General features: G+C 33.9%; 1 protein-coding gene across 1 annotated transcript in view; it reads left to right on the top strand.

Annotated features, from left to right (window-relative positions):
- Positions 1-15,913, top strand: part of LOC149802246 (pleckstrin-like) — a 74,073-nt gene extending 58,160 nt beyond the window's left edge. The window contains exon 10 of the mRNA XM_089956673.1: positions 313-15,913. Within this exon, the coding sequence (XP_089812799.1) occupies positions 313-536 (224 nt within the window). The 3' untranslated portion in view covers positions 537-15,913. The remainder of the gene's footprint in view (positions 1-312) is intronic.
- Positions 15,914-21,540: the final 5,627 nt, after the last annotated feature.

Raw genomic sequence — 21,540 nt, 5'->3', positions numbered from 1 at the left:
GTGCTCAGCATTAAGAGGTTAGTGTTAGGACTGGTTGACCTGGTGTCAAAATAATGTTACTGGGTGGGACATCATGCTACATGTCAGCGGCATGATGCCCCATTGCTAGACATCACTTTAAACTGTCACACTGCAGACATCGTAGCGATATGACTGAAAAATTGTTAAAGCTACGTTAAAAATCAAAGTCACACACACACACACATTCCATGAGCCAAATTTAGATCAATTTTGTATGAGAGTAAGAAGACTTTGAACTTCCAGATTTTATAGGCAAGGGTTCTTGTCATCATCAGTTTATTTACATTTCAGCCATCAATCCATTGCAAGACATTAAAGGTCAAACTTCAGCCCATAAGAAGAGAGTGTACCTGAAAGTGCGAGGGAAAAAATGTCTTGTTTTCCAGGCCAAGGATGAAGAGGAGTGGCATGAGCTAATCTCATTGCTTTTTCCATTGTGCTCGACTGGCACAGTGGCAGCTAAAACAGAAAGTGATCAAGCAGAAAGCGAGTTGAAAGTTGAAAGTTCAGCATGAATAATTCACTTTGTATTCACACACTGAAGTTTGATGTTTTTTGTGTAATATAGAGAACTTGATGGCAATCCAAAATGGTTCATAAATATGATCAAGGATTTATGCCATGCTAACCATTACAGTTTACATTCAAATGACCCTTTAGCTATGGATTAATGGTGCAATAGCCAAAAACAGGAAAACATAATTGTCTCAGTCTAACCCTGATCTTGACTTGTGTGGGTCCAGATCTGGATTTGAGACTCAACAGGTTGGGTCAGGGAACCAGACATTAGATGCTGTAATCCACACATATTCAGTACCTAAATGTTAAGGCTTTTGCATAGTCTTCATCCACAAAATGAGAACATTAAGTTGAATCTGCCATTTAAAGAGTCCAAACAATTGGCACATAAAAATCAGTGTTTAGATACTTGCCCATACTTGGGGGGAAAAAGCAGGAAAGGCAACATTAACATAAATTTGTATACTCTGTATACTCACTTTTGAGTCAATTCAACTGTAAGGCAATACACCACATTTTAAGGCTGCAAAAAGCTAATTTCCCTACAACCATCCAGTAAGTTGGAGTGTTTTTGCAAGTTAGATCTATCTGCAAGGGGTGACATGTTGTTAGTGAGTTAGAGTTGCACTTCAGAAAAATAAACAAGTCAGAGTAGATAGATATGTAGGCAGATAGAGATAAAGGACAAATAAAGATAAAACCAATGTAGAATAAGTATGTATTTATTATTGAGTTGAGTATGTTGACAACTTACATTTTGTCCATCCTCATGTAATGAAATCAATAATGCTTAAAGGTTATCGGCCATACTCTAACATTTTTATTTTTACATCAGATTTGTATTACATTATTAAAAGTAGTTATATCCACACAAAAATTGTAAAAAAATTATCAAGCGTAAAGAAGAAATAATTTCTTGAAATGGAAATATACAATGATGTTACTTCCCCCTTAGCTTTAATTTTCCACCTATAGAGGATGCCGGAAATGATGTACATTTATCCCCACAAGACAAAGTACATGCTTCTTGTTTTCAAAAAATAAAACACTATAAACTGCAGATAGGGAACATTTATATGAAACTAATGAAAACTAATTTACTGTTCAGCCTTATATTGATGTGTGTGCACAATGCACTAGTTTGTGTTGCTTTCTTGCTTTAATAATACTTTTACAACCCATGCTAGTGGAAAAGTTATCATTTGCACTCACAGTCAGTGTTTTTTCAAATAATGATTTTTATTTGTGTTGTTGTTGTAGGGTTTAACGCCATTTTTCAGCACAAGATAGGTTATACATGGCAGCCAGTATAATTGGTGCAGGAATAACCCTGGAAAACCCTGGGAAGAACCACCGACCCACAAGAAGCTACTGGCAGGCTTTCTCATGTACCAACATAAGCCAAGCCTGAGACTCGAACTCACGCAGAGAGAGATGAGATGGCAGTGATACGTAACGGTGAGCGCTTTAGACCACTCGGCCACTCGGAGCCCCTTTATTTGTGAGATACCATCATATATAGTTAACCTGGATACAATACATTCTTTGTCATTTTTCACCTTATAACATATCATGTGTGAATGGCAGGTGCCTTCAAACAATCGGGTGATATTCCTGTCTCTTTTGTGATTTTGTTATCTGACATAAGCAATGCACACTACAGTAAGGACGCATACACCAGATGGCACTGGCTATATATACACAGTTCGTGGATATATTTTTTTCTTTAATAAATTTCACTTGATGATAAAAAGAAGGAATAAATGATAACAATGCAAAGTTAGTTTCTTTCATTTAATTTCCAGATAAGTGTTTTGTTTTCTATTTTATTATACTGTGCAGTGGGGGGGGGGAGGGCACAAATTCAACACAAAATTATTTTGTTTCTTAGGTCTTGGGACATATACCTTGATGATAAAAAGATTCACTATAAGTTCTGGGACAGGAACAAAATTGTTTTTTATTGTGTCCCAATATATATGGTAAATAAGGTTATATATATATATATATATATATATATATATATATATATATATATATATATATATATATATATATATATATATATATATATATATATATTCAAACAGGCTTGTACACCTATAAATGATAAACGTACCAGAGTAATACCTCATGTTTCATTTTTTAATCCCTTTTGAGTTCATATTGGTTATAATAATGCATAATAAAGAGTTGGATGAAAGTCTACACTCTGCATGTTCAAAAAGTATAATTATTTTAAACATTAATATTTTACATCTGCAGTAACATTACTGTAATCTTTATTTGATATCTTTTACATAGGCACTTCTATCCCTCTTCTCATATGCACCATAGAGCTTTCTATGGAGATTTAGGAAGTCCAGATTTCTCGGATCTCAGAAGGGATTTTTTCTTTTATTTGACAGTCTCTGTGAAAATTGTAAGCACTGCTGTCTTTAACAAATTCAGTTTCATTTGTACATCGATGGATTTAATCACCAAAGGAGGGTGTAAAAAGCAACTATCCTCAAGATGCTGTATGCACAAACGGGATGTTGTTGCTGGCATAAATCGTACAGCTTTCCCATCACTCACCCTATTCGATCCCACAGCTTCAGTCCACTTGTTTCTGGTAAACAGGATCTTTAAGAAAAAGAAAGAACCCTTTTGTCCCATCATTACTCTTTTGGTTACATACAAATGCAACACAGTGCACCATATTTGCTGTACAAAAGCACAATCGTAAGATATATCACATAGACATTTACGTGGGGAAATTAAACACTTGAATGGCTAGGTTGAATAGAAGGGATAAATGTATGGCATAGCCATTTTTGCCACGCGAAAAATACTGATTGTTTATGGAGATTGCTGAATAATTTTTTCATTTAAAAAAGCAGATTTTAAAGTCTGATTAAACTTTTTTATGGTGTGCATACATAACAAAGGTGTTTTTTTATGACAGTAGTAATATTATATATTTGTGCAATACATGTGGCCAGTGACCTTTAACATTTTGAAACCATTTATATAATAAATCCAAGCATTGAATTATAGAACATATACAAGTATATAAATGGTAGTCAAGAATCGTGCAATTCACAATATCTTGTAATATTATCCTAAAGTCTCCTAATAAAGAATTCACATGATCCTATAAATGTCACTGTCTAATATCATTAGATCCAAACGCAAGAATTCATCTTCATCATCAGAGTTACAATTGTCATACAGTTGTTGTAAACATTATCAGATTCTGATTCCTGGTCTAATTCAATTTCTGACACCGATTCTTTACAAGTTAAGTGGGTATGGTTAGATTTTGTAAAAAAAATTATGTCTCACATATAAGATGACCCCATCTCTACATTTATAAAACTTTTAGTAAAATGAGTTGACTAATTTAGTATATACAGTAGATTTGGGAATCACTCACAGCAGGAGAGATGATGGCCACCTGCAAATGAATTGAACAAAAAAGAAAAGGAAACCAAAGAAACAAACAAACATAATGCTTGCATTGAGTTGAGAGAACTAGTAAAATGTCATTAACATCAATGGTTTGAAGTACATTTTCTGAAACTGAACTGGAGAACATCACAGCTAAATTGTGCCATTTGAAAATAGTGTTGCCTTTCCTGCATCAGACCACATGTCAAAAGTTTTTCAGATGCATGTTTTTCAAGTCAATATTTTTACCATATATATTATATGATTACACCTATGGAAAAATATAGATACAGAGTATCCTGCTGATGAGGTCTTTTTCAGCTTAGCAGGTCTGTAAAAGTGTATGTATGTGTGGAAACATTTTTCTGGGGAAAATGTAAATTCAGTTAAAGTGTGTTCTTTCTTCTTCAAATGCATTACCTAATCATGAAGCCTAATTCAAACTACCTCACAAACCCTGCCCTTTCAGGCTAAAACCTTTTAGCTAAAATGTTACAAGTTATCTGCCCACATAGGTGTCAGAGTGATCTCCTGTGATACATGGATTGGCACTAAGTCCTGTGAATACTTCAGGTACTATCACTGCTTGTGCTGAGTAGCTGAATTTGCAAGGCAGTAATATTGTAGTAGTTCTCCTAGGGTATTATGATTGGGTAAGTATTACTGAAGAATCATTTTACTACAAAAAATTGGTATATATATATATATATATATATATATATATATATATATATATATATATATATATATATAGTATTTATGTGTTCGGTATCTTTTGAAATAAGGATTGTTTAGATGATTGTTGATTGTGCAGCTCAGATTGTCTTGCCATCAAATGATAAGCAAGATATGGGTATCACTTTTGGATGGTGTTGGCATAGGTGGCAACATAAGCTTTTCATATCATTCAATTTCTCTGACAATACTCAGTATGTATAGTCATGAAATTAGACAGTTGTGTTCATTGTGTAGGGTGCTGCTCATTACATGCAAAAGAAGGCCACAGTCACCTACATTTCGTGAGCCAGTATCTTAGCTGGGTATTTTTAAATATGGCTTTATGGGGTAAGCAAGAAACAGCATTCTGTAAAATCCTTCTTATACTTCATTTATTCTGATAAAAATAAATGTGTAAAGTATGAAAAAGTGATAAAATGCTAATTTCGTCTCAACCAAAATATACAGCTTTGGGCATCGAGAATTTTTGCAGTGCTTGTGACAAAATATGACAAATACATGATGTAGCATGTAATTATTATCCTGATACAATGTTTAAAGCCTTTTTTAAAACATGGCTACATAAGCATTCAAGTACATTAAAAGATTTTGAATTTCTGATAATACATGAATCCCAAGGTCACTCTGTAGTGACAACTTGTGTTGCATTTCCATTTTAGTTGAGCTCACCTTGGTCAAAGTTTGATGTGGTCATGTTACTTGATACATGGATACAGACATCTTGGTGTTTACAATGCCAATTTACCCAAAGCTGTAGGGTGCACCTAACATGCACACTATGGCCAGCTACTTGTTTTGCAAATTAGGTCTGGATTATTAGATTCCTACTATTTTGGCTGTATCAGCTTTCATAAAAAGAAATTCACATGGGAAATAATAAGTACTGTAAAACATTTTTTGAGCAACATCTGAGTCATATAAGTTTTTGCAGCTTTACAATGGTTTTTATAGGAGAAATTTCACCTGCTGGAATCGGGTTTAATTTATCCACTATATCTTTACATCTCATTACAAGTGTGACAGGTTTCTGAATTAAGAATTCAAGAATCATCTTATGCTGGAAACCCTGATTGTATTTAAAATCATATTCACTAATTTTAATGGCACATTTTCCCAGATTTGTTTTTGAAAGGACAACAAGAGTATCAACTCAAGAAAACCATGGTGTCACAGCAGCATCAAAATTATGAAAGACTGGTTTTGGAAAACCTGATCCAAGTCAGGAAAAATATGAAAATTTTCTATGTTCTTAAAATGCAAATTTCAGGAAAGTTGCCTGAAAGCATTCTTCACATTGTATATAAGATTAAAAGCAAATTATAGACAATTTGACTTGCCTGGCAAAAGTCTTAACATAACCTGGACTTTATACTTTTTCATTTTTGCCTAATTAAAATTTAGGGCTTTTGGTTTTAAGGAGGTGTAGAATAAGTGATATGCATGGTTCAGTGCAGACAGTGAAAAGAGTAATACCATTGTAATTTGAAATATCCAGTCTTTTCTGATGTTTGATGTTGATTCTGTAAAACTGTTGAAATGACTATTCAGTGTAGTCAAATTGCAGCAGATCATCCAGCCTGTCTTATAAAGACGCTTTCATCCTTTATATACAATACATCATTCTTTTTTTCATGAAATTTAGTAAAATGTGCTTAAGGAAAAATGTCTTTTTCGGGGGGGTGGGGACATGCTATGATGCCCTTGATAGCAGAAGAAACACTTGGTTTAAAGTGAGTTGTAAATGTCATAAACATGGAAATATTTCCATAAGGTTCTGAGACTTTGGGAGGTTAAATTTTTGTGACTTAGACCAGGTTGTGTCAACTGACAAATCTCCAAGCTCGACCTACCTATCAGCTGCTGTTTATTCAAAGTTCCAATGAACTGCAGTCCACCTTAGAGTATCTTTGTGTGATCTGTTACCCGATAACATCTGTGTGATTTATTCACTGATAAAATTTGTGAGTGGTCTTTTATCTGATAACATCTGTGTGATTTATTACCTGATAACATCAGTGTGATTTATTACCTGATAACATCTGTGTGATTTATTAACTGATAACATCTGTGTGATTTATTAACTGATAACATCAGTGTGATTTATTACCTGATAACATCTGTGTGATTTATTACCTGATAACATCTGTGTGATTTATTACCTGATAACATCTGTGTGATTTATTAACTGATAACATCTGTGTGATTTATTACCTGATAACATCTGTGTGATTTATTACCTGATAACATCTGTAGGTGGTCTATTACCTGATAACATCTGTGTGATTTATTACCTGATAACACCTGTGTGATTTATTAACTGATAACATCTGTGTGATTTATTAACTGATAACATCTGTGTGATTTATTAATGATAACATCTGTGTGATTTATTAACTGATAACATCTGTGATTTAATAACTGATAACATCTGTGGATGGTCTTTTATCTGATAACATCTGTGTGATAATCTGATAACATCTATGTTGGTCGTATACATCATATACAAATTCAGACTGTTGCAATTTTGCAGTTTTTTGCCAACTTATTCAATTTTTACTGCATGCCAAAAGTTGCTTTCAAATAAAGTGGTAAAATGTTCAGTAGGCCTGATTATCTTTGATTTTGGGATTCATAAATTGGGAAAATTGAAACTGGCAGTAAGTCCTCCTTGTACTGGTGTGCTAACATCCTTGTCATAGTTTTTCCTCCAATTTTATTCCTATCAGATGAGAGTAAGTATTAAGATTTCCATAAGATTAATTTTAGGCCTAATTTGTTATTAGATTGTACATATGATGCTAATTCTAGCACAAGTGCCCTGATAAATACAGTTTTCAGGGTTAAATATTATGCAGAAATAGTGTAACAAGATCAATCAGGTTGGGGTCAGGTTAATACAATGAAGACACTAAGAATGATAACGAAAATAATGTTTTTTTGATTAAAGACAGAAAAATCCTACACTAAACTCATGCGCATAAATTCTAACTTTGGATTTTTAACACAAAGTATGTGCACTGAGCTAAATAACTGATATAACAAACAAATGATGTGATTCCTAACTGGGATGAATTGTAATATGTAACTTAAAATGAATAGTCAGCAATAATGAATGAATTAAACAGAAAATTAAATGCAAAAAAAAAGAAACTGATTCATCACTCAAACAACGATAAGATCACTTTTTCACTCAGCTAATAATGGCGATTCTTTCTCAGTGATAGATTTCCACACAACTAATGATAATATTGATTTTCTAAACAGTGATAAGTTGCCACTCAAATAGTGATAAATGATTTCAAACAAACCATAAGTTTTCACTCAAATAGTGATAAATAATTTCAAACAAACAATAAGTTTTCACTCAGATAGTGATAAACGATTTTATATAAATTGGGACATCTATCTTGTGGCATCTATTCACAACTGCAAGGAACTTTCAGCCCCACCTCTCTGCTGGATGGTCTAGGAGCTTCCACAAATGGTCTGCCCGTCCCAGTTAGGACCCTTTTTGTTCCCTGCAGACCCATTGGTCCCAAAGCTTTGGTCCTTCATCACGAGATAACCACTATCTTCCCACTGGCCAACGTCACCACCAACAGCAGGACACTGGTTATATACCACCCCAAATTAGCACCATAACTGAAACAACTTCAATACAGTGTAAACACAGCAAAGATACAGCAAAGCTCCATCACTATCGCTCCATCACCTTGTCAATCTTTACTCCTTCAGTCCTTCACTTCTTTGAACTTTACAGCTGGAGATATTGCACTGTAAAGTAGATTGCTCACTGACAGATAGCAGTTCTTTAAATTGTATTAGTTGTTGCTGATAGAGTATTACTGTTCCAAGTTGCACAACTTTCTTGTTAATTTTCTTCCAAATAACTCAAAATCCTGTTCAAAGCATCATCCAATAGATCCCATTTTTATTCTTAAAACTTTTAAAACAAAAATAAAGAAATAATTATTGGACTTGATGTTACATTTTCTGACTTAAGATGTATAAATTGTAAAATCCATTAGATAGCTAGCTATATAGGACAGATGGATGTACAATTATCATTCATCCTCTTTCAACCCAACTCTTAAACAAACTTTGGCCTTGCTATCTCTTGTATTTATGCAATTGTCTGGTTTTTTGATAACATCAGTTGCAAATTGTCAAAGGAGAAGTGTAATACGTTATTGTTTTACCCTCATTTAAAGGCTGTTGAAGTTGATCTAAAAGATTAAATTCTATTCGTTAATTTCATATTGATAAAGTAAATGAAGATAATTTACAGACATTACATTGTAGTAATGTTCATGTGTGATACACTGCATTCATCCAAACCCATGGTTTTCTCGAGGTCGAGTACAGTCAGGCTTGTTGCATTGCCAAAAGTTACTGTGTTTGTACATCATTTTTTATTATGAAGTCAGATGCCACTTATGAATGTGTTACATAATTTAATTAATTGGAATTGATAATATGAATTGGTCACTCATTGATATATTTAAAGCACATTTTTTGTTTGCTATTCATATTTACTGTCTCTGCCAACCATTTTATTAAAAGATAATTATTTCTACCACCACATATATGCATTTGTCCTTTTTTTATATTCATTTGAGCTTAATGTTGTTAATGTTAATGTTATTTACTTGTAGTTTTACATTTAATTGTGAACATGTTGAGTGGGAAATGTTTGTAGTACATTTTTTACATAAGAAAAATAAATCAAACATGATCATAAATTTACAGGTAAGATAATGCTTATTTCCATTACCTATTTGACGAACACTTTGTGCTTCAAATGTATTTATTTGGCTACATTTCATGAGGCTAAAATTTATTATAAGTGCACACCAAGGATTTCATAAACAGTGTCTTTATCATACATACTACAAGAGTTTGCTCCACTTGTCTGGGAACTCTCCATTCTGGAGGTTTTTAAATTTTCTAAATATGGTTGTGCCAAATAAAACACATCAGATCCATTTTTGGCATGGATTTAACCCACAAAGTAAAGTGATGATGATACATGAAGCATGTATGGTGGTTGATTTTTTATAAAATCAGTATTTTAATGGAATTTTTGCAGCCTCTTTCAATTCAAATAAGCATGTCAGAATTGAGACGTGTGTAGTTTTGATCCCAAAACAGGATGTGCACTTATGAAGGCATTGTTATGTCAGAGATGATTTACTTTTCTTGTATTTCGGAATGTTATTTGCCTATAATTCCATCACTGTGTCCTCAACATTTTTGTGTTAATACTGCCAAGCTGTGAACAAAATGCTGTTCATAAGTGTTCATTTATTTTAAAGAAGATTTTGAATTCAAAATGATTTTTCTTCTTCTTTCTCTTCATGATAAAATGTGAGGTGACAGGGTCAGTCACATTCCTTAAACTTTAGTTAATTTCATTGTTGGAACTAAGTAACTTGTTATAACACAATAATGACTGTAACTCTGGATCACTTACATGGCTCTGTTAGTTCTGCCTTTTGGCTTTTTCTTACCTGCATCCTCACAGCTGGAACATGCAAATGCTGAAGGCTTGGGGAACTTTGAGTTTTAGAATTTTCACTGTTACAATAATTTAGCTATTACCTACCATATTTTACATTTTAAATGGTGCTCATCACTTAAGAACTGTTTACTTGAATAAAAACATTTATTATTTGTTTTAGAGTACAGAGTTTATCAGGCTTGCTTGAATTATAGTCTTTGTATAGTGTGGTTGTGTCCTTTGTGAAATTGTTGGTGACATTAAGGAGTTTAGACCTAGAAGAGTTGCCTTTTCCGATGAGTACTTTCCAAACAGTTCATACATTTCATACATGTAAATAATGATATATAAATCATAATCAGAGAAAGTTTCTTGCACATTCTTGGAAATAGATGAACATATGTATATAAATCAAATCCTTCTCATTGATGTGACAGATAGGCCTTGTGATACTTGCTTTTCTTTGAGAGTTGGTCTGGTTGTCCTCAGTAAATTATCCCAGGACAGTTTTATGATGTCATGATATGGTACCCACTTTCATGACATCATGTTCAACATGTCTTTCTTGTTTGTAATGTGTCTCAATGATTTGATGGAATATGGGTGAGAAATGTTTTCCCATTTGAAGAGCAGATGGATGAGAAAAATTAATTATGCAGGGGTTGACACTGCAACAGAGAAATCAGTTTTAGAGTTACGATGTCTTCTCTTTGGAAGAGCATTGCAGAAGATAGATAGTGTGACAATATGGATGGTATTTCCTTTTCTTATTGTGAACCCCTACATAGACTATATTCTGATAGCCTTAAGCATGCATAGATTTGTATATGATTTTATTTGCATCTTGTAAATGAAACCAACACATGAAGAAGAAGCACATAGGTGCATTTGTTATACTATGGATAATTTGTGTTGCATAAATGACCACTGATTATTAAGGTTGGAAAGGTCTCCATTGTTTATATACATGATCACCATACTTTAGATGATGAGGTGTAAAATGGAAGAAATGGAACGTAACAAGTTTTCAGTTTCAGCTGCTGTCGTTCAGTTATTGAATGTATTCTAATAGCCTGATGTTTATTGTGAATCACTTTAAATTCATGGAGTACCAGTTTTTGTGGTTTTGTGTTTGAGATAAGCTGCAAATTTAAAGCCATAACAAAATATGAACAAAACTGATTTTTCCCACCCCAACTATAATACTATATGCAGAGGTGAGGTAACATCTATTGACAGTCCCCACCCCCACCATATACCATAATCAATGGCAAGGTAGCACCTATTGACATTTCCCATACCCAGCATATACTATATACAGGGGTGAGTTATCACCTGTTGACAGTCCTCACCACTACCATAATAAAATATGCAGTGATAAGGTAACACCTATTGAAATTCCCCTTTCCCACCATATACTATATGCAGTGATAAGGTAACACCTATTGACAGTTCACATCCCACCATATACCATATGCAGTGTTAATATATCACCTATTGACATTCCCCATCACCACCATATGCCATATGCAGTGATAATGTAACACCTATTGACAATCACATTTCCATGATGCACCATATGCATTGATTATCATTATGTAACACCTATTGACATTCCCCATTTTGACTATATAGCATACGCATTGATAATGTAACACCTATTGACATTCCCCATCCCCACCATATAACATATGCATTGATAATGTAACACCTATTGACATTCCCCATTTCCACCATATAACATATGCATTGATAATGTAACACCTATTGACATTCCCCATTTCCACCATATAGCATATGCAGTGGTAAGATATTGCTTGTTGACATTCCCCATCACCACCATATACCTTGATAATGTAACACCTATTGACATTCCCCATCCCCACCATATACCATATGCAGTAGTGATGTAACACATATAGAAGATCCCAATCCCACATATACATGTACTATATTCAGTGGTAATGTATTGGATATTTTTTTTGTAATACCATGTCTGTATGTAGTTCTCATAATAAGTTTATCTATAATGATGAATATTGAAATTGATTGAGTGTAATTTGATTCTATCATAATTTAATGAAGAAGCTTTGTACCAGTGTAATGACTCCATTGAAGCTTTGTACCAATGCAATGACTCCATCAGATGTTATTGTAATAAATGTAGATCAACTCCACATTTTGTATCATTTACTTTCCAAAACTTTTATCTCTTGATAATAATGAATACTCATTGCAACCGCATGCAGTCCAACAAAATTTGAACCATTTACTGGCTTTCATGAGCTTAATATAAATGATCATACCTCACAAGTTCAGCACTATATTTTTTTTGGCTTTGAGAACTCTATTTTCAAATAAGTGTCCCACAATTTCATCCTAATTTGATCAATGTATTACTTGCTTCATTTTCATCGACACTAAAGCTGGAATTTCCTGAGTTTCAACAGCAGCATTTATACTATTCATGGAAAGAAGTCTCTCCTATTAGAGAACATATTAGAATCATGGAGGCATGCGCCAATATCATTTTATTTTGTCTTCAACTCATTAAATACTCATAGACATTGTGATACATCAGAGAGTGAAACTGAATTATAATAGGACTGTTTATATATGGCAAAAAGCATTTTGAGAAATGAAGTTGAATGTAATTGGATTTGTTTTAGTGCATAATCCATAATTGATTGGAGTTTTATGCTTATATATCAGTCTGTAATAACACTGAAACACCCTCATATCTATCTATTACCGTAACAGCAGTGGAATTCAACTTTATTGCTTATACATGTACATGGATGTAAAATGATATCAACATTTATTTAAGGATCTCTGCATTTATGCTAAATGTTAGCACTGAACAGCCTAATTGTTCAAATTACTGCAGTTGAGATTGTTTACTTGTGAATCAGGTGAACTGAATGTTGGTAAAAAATTTCATACCAACTTGTGCATAATTGCAAATTATTGTATCATTATGTTAGTGTTCAAATTGACAAGTCTACAGAATGAAGTACATGTACCCACAAATATACATTTTGTAACCAAACCACTAAATTTAATACTCATGAATTGAAAGTGATTATGTGCAGTAATTGCATTGTAGTATGTGTGAAAAACATGTAATCACATATAGAGAGATGTGTTAGTACATGTTTAACCTTGGTCTGGGATGGTTATCATGTAATTACACATGGAGACCTATGCATGTACACATATGTATAATCGTGGTGCATGATAGATGTAATATAATCACACATAGAGAGCTTGTACATGTATAACGTTGGTGTAGGATGGTTATCGTGTAATCTTAAATTGAGATCTATGTTGTTACGTGTATATCCTTGGTGTAGGATGGTTACCATGTAGTCACACATGGTAAGCTATGCTTGTTAACATCTTGGTGCAGGATTGTTACCATGTAATCACACATGAAGTGTAATGCTTGTACATGTATAATTTTGGTGTAGGATGGTTATCATGTAGTCACACATGAAGTGTAATGCTTGTACATGTGTAACTTTGGTGTAGGATGATTATCATGTAGTCACACATGAAGTGTAATGCTTGTACATGTGTAACTTTGGTGTAGGATGATTATCATGTAGTCACACATGAAGTGTAATGCTTGTACATGTGTAACTTTGGTGTAGGATGATTATCATGTAGTCACACATGAAGTGTAATGCTTGTACATGTGTAACTTTGGTGTAGGATGATTATCATGTAGTCACACATGAAGTGTAATGCTTGTACATGTGTAACTTTGGTGTAGGATGATTATCATGTAGTCACACATGAAGTGTAATGCTTGTACGTGTGTAACCTTGATGTAGTATGGTCATGTAATTACACATGTAGAGCTATACTTTGCATATATAACCGTAATGCGTGATGGTTGCCATGTAATCACAAATGGAGAGTTGTGCTTGTACATGTATAACCTTGGTGCAGGATGGTTAGACACTAATAACTGAATGCAATATATGGTATCACCTTTTTCAAATACAAAAACTTCCCTCAGTTTAACTTATGTTTGTCAGACCCTTGTTATTTGGAAGTGAGACATATCAATCATTTTTCTGCCAAGCAGTCTTCAGCAGGTAGGGTTTTGGTTGAGATTTTCAGCAATGCTGTTATTGACATGCAGGTTCTGATCTCCATGAATGTCTTGTTGTATAGAAAAAGAGAAAAAGAAATCATTTCCTCTTGTTGTTTTAAATATTCTTGAGAATCTATTTAATTTTGTGGCAAATAATATGCTACCATGTTGGTTTGACAATTTCTTCTCAGGCAAGTTGAATGATAACTCTGTTGAAATTATATAAAAACACCCAAATATAAAGGTATTACTTATTGTGTTCTCTGATCACTTGTCACTGCCTATGTTTACCTTACCTGGAACATCAATGTATACATATACTATTTGTTTCTGAATTTTTGACTATTTTATGCAGTTTAAAAATGTTTTAAATTTATGCCTGATATGTCAGTTGTTTTAATGATTATGCATAGCTTCTATAGATCTTTGTCTTTAGAATTTCCTTTATGATAATAGATATCACTGAATAAACTTGAAGAAGTGAGTATGATATTTTACTTACCTTTCTTGTACATTTTTAAGTATTTTTAAAGTGTTAGTATTTTTATGCACAGCAACATTGGAAGGTAATAACATTCCCTTTGTTGTAATCATTTTTGCCTTTTTACACAATCTTGTATAAACTTCTGAAACATTCTTTCAGTAATTAATTACAGTTTCTTTTACACCCACCAAAATTTGGAACATAAAATGTTGAGACACAGACTGTCTGTCTTTTCTTTATTTGTTTCTGCACAATAACAATTTTACACCATCAACCTTTACCAAACTTCGTGGATGTCTTTCACTTGGGGTAAGAAAGCCTATTAATTTGGGAGTCAAAAAATCAAATGTCAAGGTCACTAACTGAAAGAAGAAACAAAAGAATAAAGGTTTCTGCACCGTAACTTAAGTTCTACATTACAGACTTGGATTAAATTTTCTACACAGCTTGCACTTTTAGTAAGAAAGAAATGAATGATTTTGGCATCAAAAAGTCAAACAGAAAAATGATTTCTGCACAAAACACAAGTTCTCAACCATGCACCTTGATTGTAACTTATAGATGGCTTTTTGATTGGGTAAGAAAGAAACCTGTTGATTGTAGGGACAGAGATCAAGGTCATTGACTGAAAGAAGAAATTTTTCATAACTTCAGTTCTAGGCAACCTAAACTGATCAAAGTTTGTAAGGGTTGCAGTAAAGGGAAGAAAGATGATTATTAATTAAAATTGGTTAAAGGTCATTATGTTTTTCACATTTTTATTCAGTATTAAGCTCCTTGACCAAAGTTTGTCAGTGGCTTACGTTTAGGGTAAGAACAAAATCTTTAGATTTTGGAGTCAAAAGATCAGAGGTCAAGGTCATAGTAATTCAGCAAGAAAGCAAAGGTTTTTGTAAAGCAAGTGTTTCTTTTTGGACCCAGTGGTCAGCGATATCTGGAATCAGACATGGCCAACTAGTACCAGCATTGGGGACTATGAAACTAGACCAGGTAAATAACTTACCCTTCATGGTAGTTTTGTTTGATATTTGTACCAGCTTTTTTCTTCTTTCATATTTCTTCTGTCATAAGTTTATATGCATGTTTCAAAAGATCAATAAATTAATTTCACTTTTCAGAGTTTGTGTTGTTTTATTCTAAGCAATCATAGATCAGTACAAAGTTATTCATTCCTTGAGTTCTCAAGCATATATTTATGTAACTCACCACAAATATTGTGAAGACATAATGTTACTTTTTCTAACAGTAAATCTAGTCAAATTTTGTGTATATCCATATGTCATCTATGAACATTTACTCAGACAGCAAACCAGATTTAATCACACAATACAGATATCACTAATACAGGCTAAGACTACAGTTAGACAATATATTTGTTTTAATAAAGTCTCGTGTTATTTATATCTATATCTTTTTGTATCTCCTTGTCTAATTTTTGTAAAGTTTTGCTCATAACTGTAAATTGTAGTGATTAGATTTAGTTAGATTTTGCCCTGATTTTTTCTTATTTTAGGAATTTTAAGAATGTAAATTACATAGGATCTGTAAATAGATGCTTACGTGTGTTGTTCTTGTAGGGTTTAATGTAGTTTTTCAGCACAAGATAGTCTATAACTGGTGGCCAGTATAAATGGTGGAGGAAGAACCCAGGAAAATCCCAGAAAGAACCACTGACCCACGAGAAGCTACTGGCAAGCTTTCTCACATACCAACATTGGTCAAGCCTGAGACTCAAACCCACACAGACAGAGATGAGATGTCGGTGAGTGCTTAAGACCACTTGGCCACTCGGGGCCCCACTTACATTTGTGCTGAGAGTTACTAATAATAATCTTAATTATAAGACTTCTTGATGACTTTGGCTTAATTAATTATGGGCTGGTGGGGTTTGGACAGTTCTAGAAGATTTAAGTAATTTCCCATTGGATGGACTAGGTCACATGAATAAGTACTTCAAATGTATTGAGTAATATGATATGTAACTTGGGAGTATGTCGTGAAATATAGTCATAATAGAATATGTATAACTGAGAAATCAAATTTCATTCTAATTTTGTAGTCATTCTTATTTCATTTGTTCCATTGGTAAAGTCAAGTCTGCAGAGTGTTTTATGGTGTACTTAGATATTATCTGAGAGGAAAATGATTTGTTTGGACTGTTCAGTGGAAATAGAAAGTGATGTTTCCAAATATTGTAGATCTATTGTTTTTGGACAAATTTCAGATTATATTTTTGATTGTGAAGTGGCAAGATATCATCATTCTACTCATTCAAAAATAAAATTAAGGCAGGTAAAACTACAAAGGCAAAAACTTTTCAACCTGGTAAAAAACAAAAGTTCTGTCTCTCTTGCCAATACTTAAAAATCCTCTTCAGCTAAGGTATTATGGTCATTATAAAGTTAAAAAGAAAGTGATTTAAATATCAACACTCCTGAGAAGCAGAGACAAAAATACTTACATCACCAGTCTTATAAAAATGATAAAGGAGTATATTGAGCACGATGGCTCTGTAAATCATTCAGTAAATTTAGTTGTCCCAGACAGTGATGATTTAAATGATGGCATACAACCGGATTTTAGTGACTTTGGTTCAACCAGTCTGCAAAATTCTGAAATATTAAAGAGTCTAGACAATAAACTTTATCATCTTTAGCCACAGAAAAAGAATGATTTAAAACAGCTAATATGTGAATATGAGAACTTATTCCCAGATGTTCCATCTCAAACAAATAAAATCTACAACGATGTTGTATGCAACTCCTTTACAGAATGAATCTTCTCAAAAAGGAATGTTTGAAAAAGGAAATTGAATATTTGTTGGAGAATGACTTTCTTGAACCAAGCAAACGTAACCAGAGTTCTCTGTGCATTCTTGTGCTGAAACCAGATAATTCTTTCTGTATGTTTACTTACTAAGAAAAATGAACAGTGTCACCAAAACTCATTTCCAATGCCAAGAATTGATGAACTTATTTACAGAACTGGAATTGTGAAATATGTCATCAAGTTTGACATGTTAAAACGATTCCTGCAGACTCGTCTTAGGACATGGCAAAATAAATTTCGGCAACTCCAGATGGACTATACCAATACAAAGTGACGCCATTTGGTATGAAACAAATTCTCTCTCAAATTTCCAGCGCTTAAAGAACACGCTAACATCAGGTATAGATGGCTGTGATACGTACATCTACAACGTCATTATATACAGCGATTTCTGGAAAGATTACCTAGAAACGATCCAGAAAATCTTCGTTCGCTTGAGTGATGCAGATTTGATAAGTAATTTAAGTAAAAGAGTATTGCCGAGCTTTTGTCACATTTCAGGACATATTGTGTGACATAGTCAAGCTAAGCCTGTAGAATCTAAGGTTACAACTATCTCTAAGTTCCCTTTACCTATCAGTAGAAATAAAATGAACTGATGTGATATTTGGTTATGACTGGATATTATTGGAAATTTTGCTAAAATATTTCTGATATTTGCTGAGACCATGACCAATTTATTAAGTAAGAAGATCAAGTTTTATTGGTCTGACAAATATCAGTAGGATTTCGATAAAATAAAGGCCATACTTAAATGTGCCTCAATTATTTTGGCTCCAGAATTGAACCAATAGTTTCAGATATTTGTTGATGCAATTGATATAGGGGTTGGTGGATTATTAATTCAGGAAGTTGAAAATGATGTGGATTGTCCAGTGTGCTAATTTTCTAAAACCAACTGAATAAACTCCAGAGAAATTATTCCACCATCGAGAAGGAGTATTTTGCTTTTGCTTTTGGCTGTACAACATTTGTGTATATTAATTCTGCGCCTTCTCGGATTCTTGAATTCATTGATCATAATCCCCTTACTTTCATCAACAAAATGAAAAATAAAAATCAAAGATTGCTGATATGAAGTTTGATGTTGCAAGAATACAACATCGATATTCGGTACATCAAAGGAAAGGAAAATTTAAACGCAGATGCACTTTCACAATTCAGTTAAATATTGCTCTATTTGATACATTTTTTTCAGTATACATCGTCATGTGTACTTTCATTATTATCATTTGTGTATTTTGTTAATATGGAAAAAAGAAAGCTTTCTTTTCGTTATGAGGGGAGGTGTTATTTATCTATATTTTTGGTATATGATTTTATTTAAGATTTTGTATTTTTTATTGATTGCTGTAAATTGTAACTGAATGTCTTTAGTTAGATTTTGTCTTTGTGACCTGAGTCTTTTAAGAGCGGAAGTTACATAGGGTCTATAAATAGCTGTTTACGAATGTGTTGCCAATTATTATAATAATCAAGTACATCAACGTGCTACCACGTCTCGTCAAAGATTAAATTCAATCATGCAAAGAATATTTTACCCATGAAAACGAAGTGGTTGTGTTTGTTTGACTGTTTATAACGGCACTTACTACCCCAAAGAAAGAAGTGATGTTAAGGGCTGGAGATTGTGTTCGCATTGGAGCAAACCAAACGCACATTTGAATTAGGTTATTTACCTAACTGGACAACCAAATTGTTTCACATCACTGGTCACGTATGTGGATGTGATCCTCCTGTCTAATGATTTAAAGACATGAATGGACAATTTTTAAAAAGAACCATTTTCTTGCATGAATTACATCGAGGAACCAAACAAGAAGTGTGCGATATCGAAAACATCGTCAATCGAAGAACACGTACAATAGGCAACCACTGAATTGAAGAACTAAAAGTGCGTTGGATGGGATATCCACCTAGTTTTGATTTTTGGATAGACGCTTCACAAATCATCGAATATAAAATTATGAAATAACAATCACTCCGTAAAACACTGTCTCTATCGCACGACTTCTCAGAGTTCCACTCTTCAAGAATTACAAAAACAACCTTTACGGGTATGATGTGGAGAACGTGTGAGTAAAACTCATATCGTCTTTTTCTGCCAAATCTTTGTGTCATCAGAGCCACCAGTGCTAATCTGAGTTTGCAACAAGCAGTTGTGTTTGTTTTCTTCTTCCCAATTCATCCGTGGGAAGTAAAAGAAGATGTAACAACAACAGTAGCCTTGCGGACAACGCCAGTTACCATTCTTCCAGTCACAACAGCAGCCACTTTCTTATGGAACATTTGGAAAAGCATTCTCCTATGACATCGAATTAGTCCTTGGAAATCAGAACCATCAAATTATTATTAACCAAATTTATTAAACTTTACCGAGTGACAGTTATGTGGATGCGTTTCTAGGCCATAGCCTTTGTTGTTTCACGGTCTAATTACTTCAAGCCATATAATTGAACCACGAAGCTCATTGGAATGTTGATTTGATAGAAATCATTCGTCCTATGCATGCCCTGAATATCAACATGATCCAATCATATTCATCGTCGATATCTAGAACGAACAAGTTCAAGAACGGTTAGACAAAAATGATCCTCTCATTTACGAATTGTAAACAACTATCACTGATCAATCGTCCATCGACTACCCAAAATATAAGAAGTTCTGTTGGATATTGTTTTAATACCCAAAACTCTGGTCGAAACGATTGCAGTAACTTTTAACGATCAGATTGGGAAATTTAATTCGACATCAAGGGACAACCTGAAGATCGCAGTGATCTGAATGACAGTAAGTTGTACCTGAATACCAAAATCTTCAAAGTCCAAGAGTAACTCCCGTCAACAATTTCATGCATTCGCTGTTCAGCAAAGTGGATTTACTTAAATAACAAACCAGTGATCAGCAAGATGGATTCTTACCCTTACCTGGACTACCTGGAAAATTCTTGACGTGCAGAAAAGAAGCCAAAAATGCTCATATGGATGGTTCCGTGGTATGAAAATCTGACATGTTAGACAAGTTCAAAGGCACAGCTTTGATTGCAGATGATGACGCAAACAGTAATGTTGGAATTAATGACCGCTAAAAGAACATCAAACAGGGGCGCAGTTTAGAACTGATGGATCGTTTGCATTTGGACATCTGCTTGCAAGACAAATATATGTTGGACCAAGTGAACGTACACCTACGACAGAACCAAAGTAGTACCATGATCCATTTCATGGCCCTAACGAGTACAAAACCATCATCGCTGAAGCCAGACATTACGTGCACCGTGTGAAAGTCAGAGACAAAGTGGGAAACCACATCCGTCAACTTTTGAGTAGAACGACATCCAAGTGGACATAAAAACCTTCAACATTGTCTGTAGACTCCGAGCGAAGATCGAATGTTATGTTTCCAAGGACAGCTACCCAAACGATTGATCATGAGCATCTTCGACATTGCAACCCTGAAAGCAGCGATCGAACAAAATCCTTTCGAGTTCCTTCACTTCAACCTGTCCAAGAGAAGTCACTCGAGTGGCTAGCAATTGTGTACCAGACACATTGAACTTAAATTTGCCCAAGAAAACAATTATTTTAGATCATACCTGACAACGAATGAGTCCACAAAGCAGTTAGGTACCAAGGACAGCCATAGTAGTTCGTACTAGAATTATGCAGGAGGATATGATTTGCGATGGTTTGTTTTCATCCTAGACCAATGCCAGACTCAGATTCCATGGTTTGTGGACAATTTTGTGTATTCATCGCCTATCTCCGTGGGTTCTTCGATCTTTTTTTTTCTTCTAATTGTCTATGATCACTTCTCTCAAACTGGATTTCCTGAGTTCTGTCAAATATTGCATACAAAATGACGTTCACTGTGCTGGCCAGAGCTACAGGTAATGGCGTTCTGCACGAAGTTGGC

The sequence above is a fragment of the Sinohyriopsis cumingii genome, chromosome 4, assembly GCF_028554795.1.
Source record: "Sinohyriopsis cumingii isolate HCF-2022 chromosome 4, ASM2855479v2, whole genome shotgun sequence".
NCBI classification, from domain to species: domain Eukaryota; kingdom Metazoa; phylum Mollusca; class Bivalvia; order Unionida; family Unionidae; genus Sinohyriopsis; species Sinohyriopsis cumingii.
Note: the sequence above shows the minus strand (reverse complement) of the source record. Positions and strands in the feature narration are given on the sequence as shown.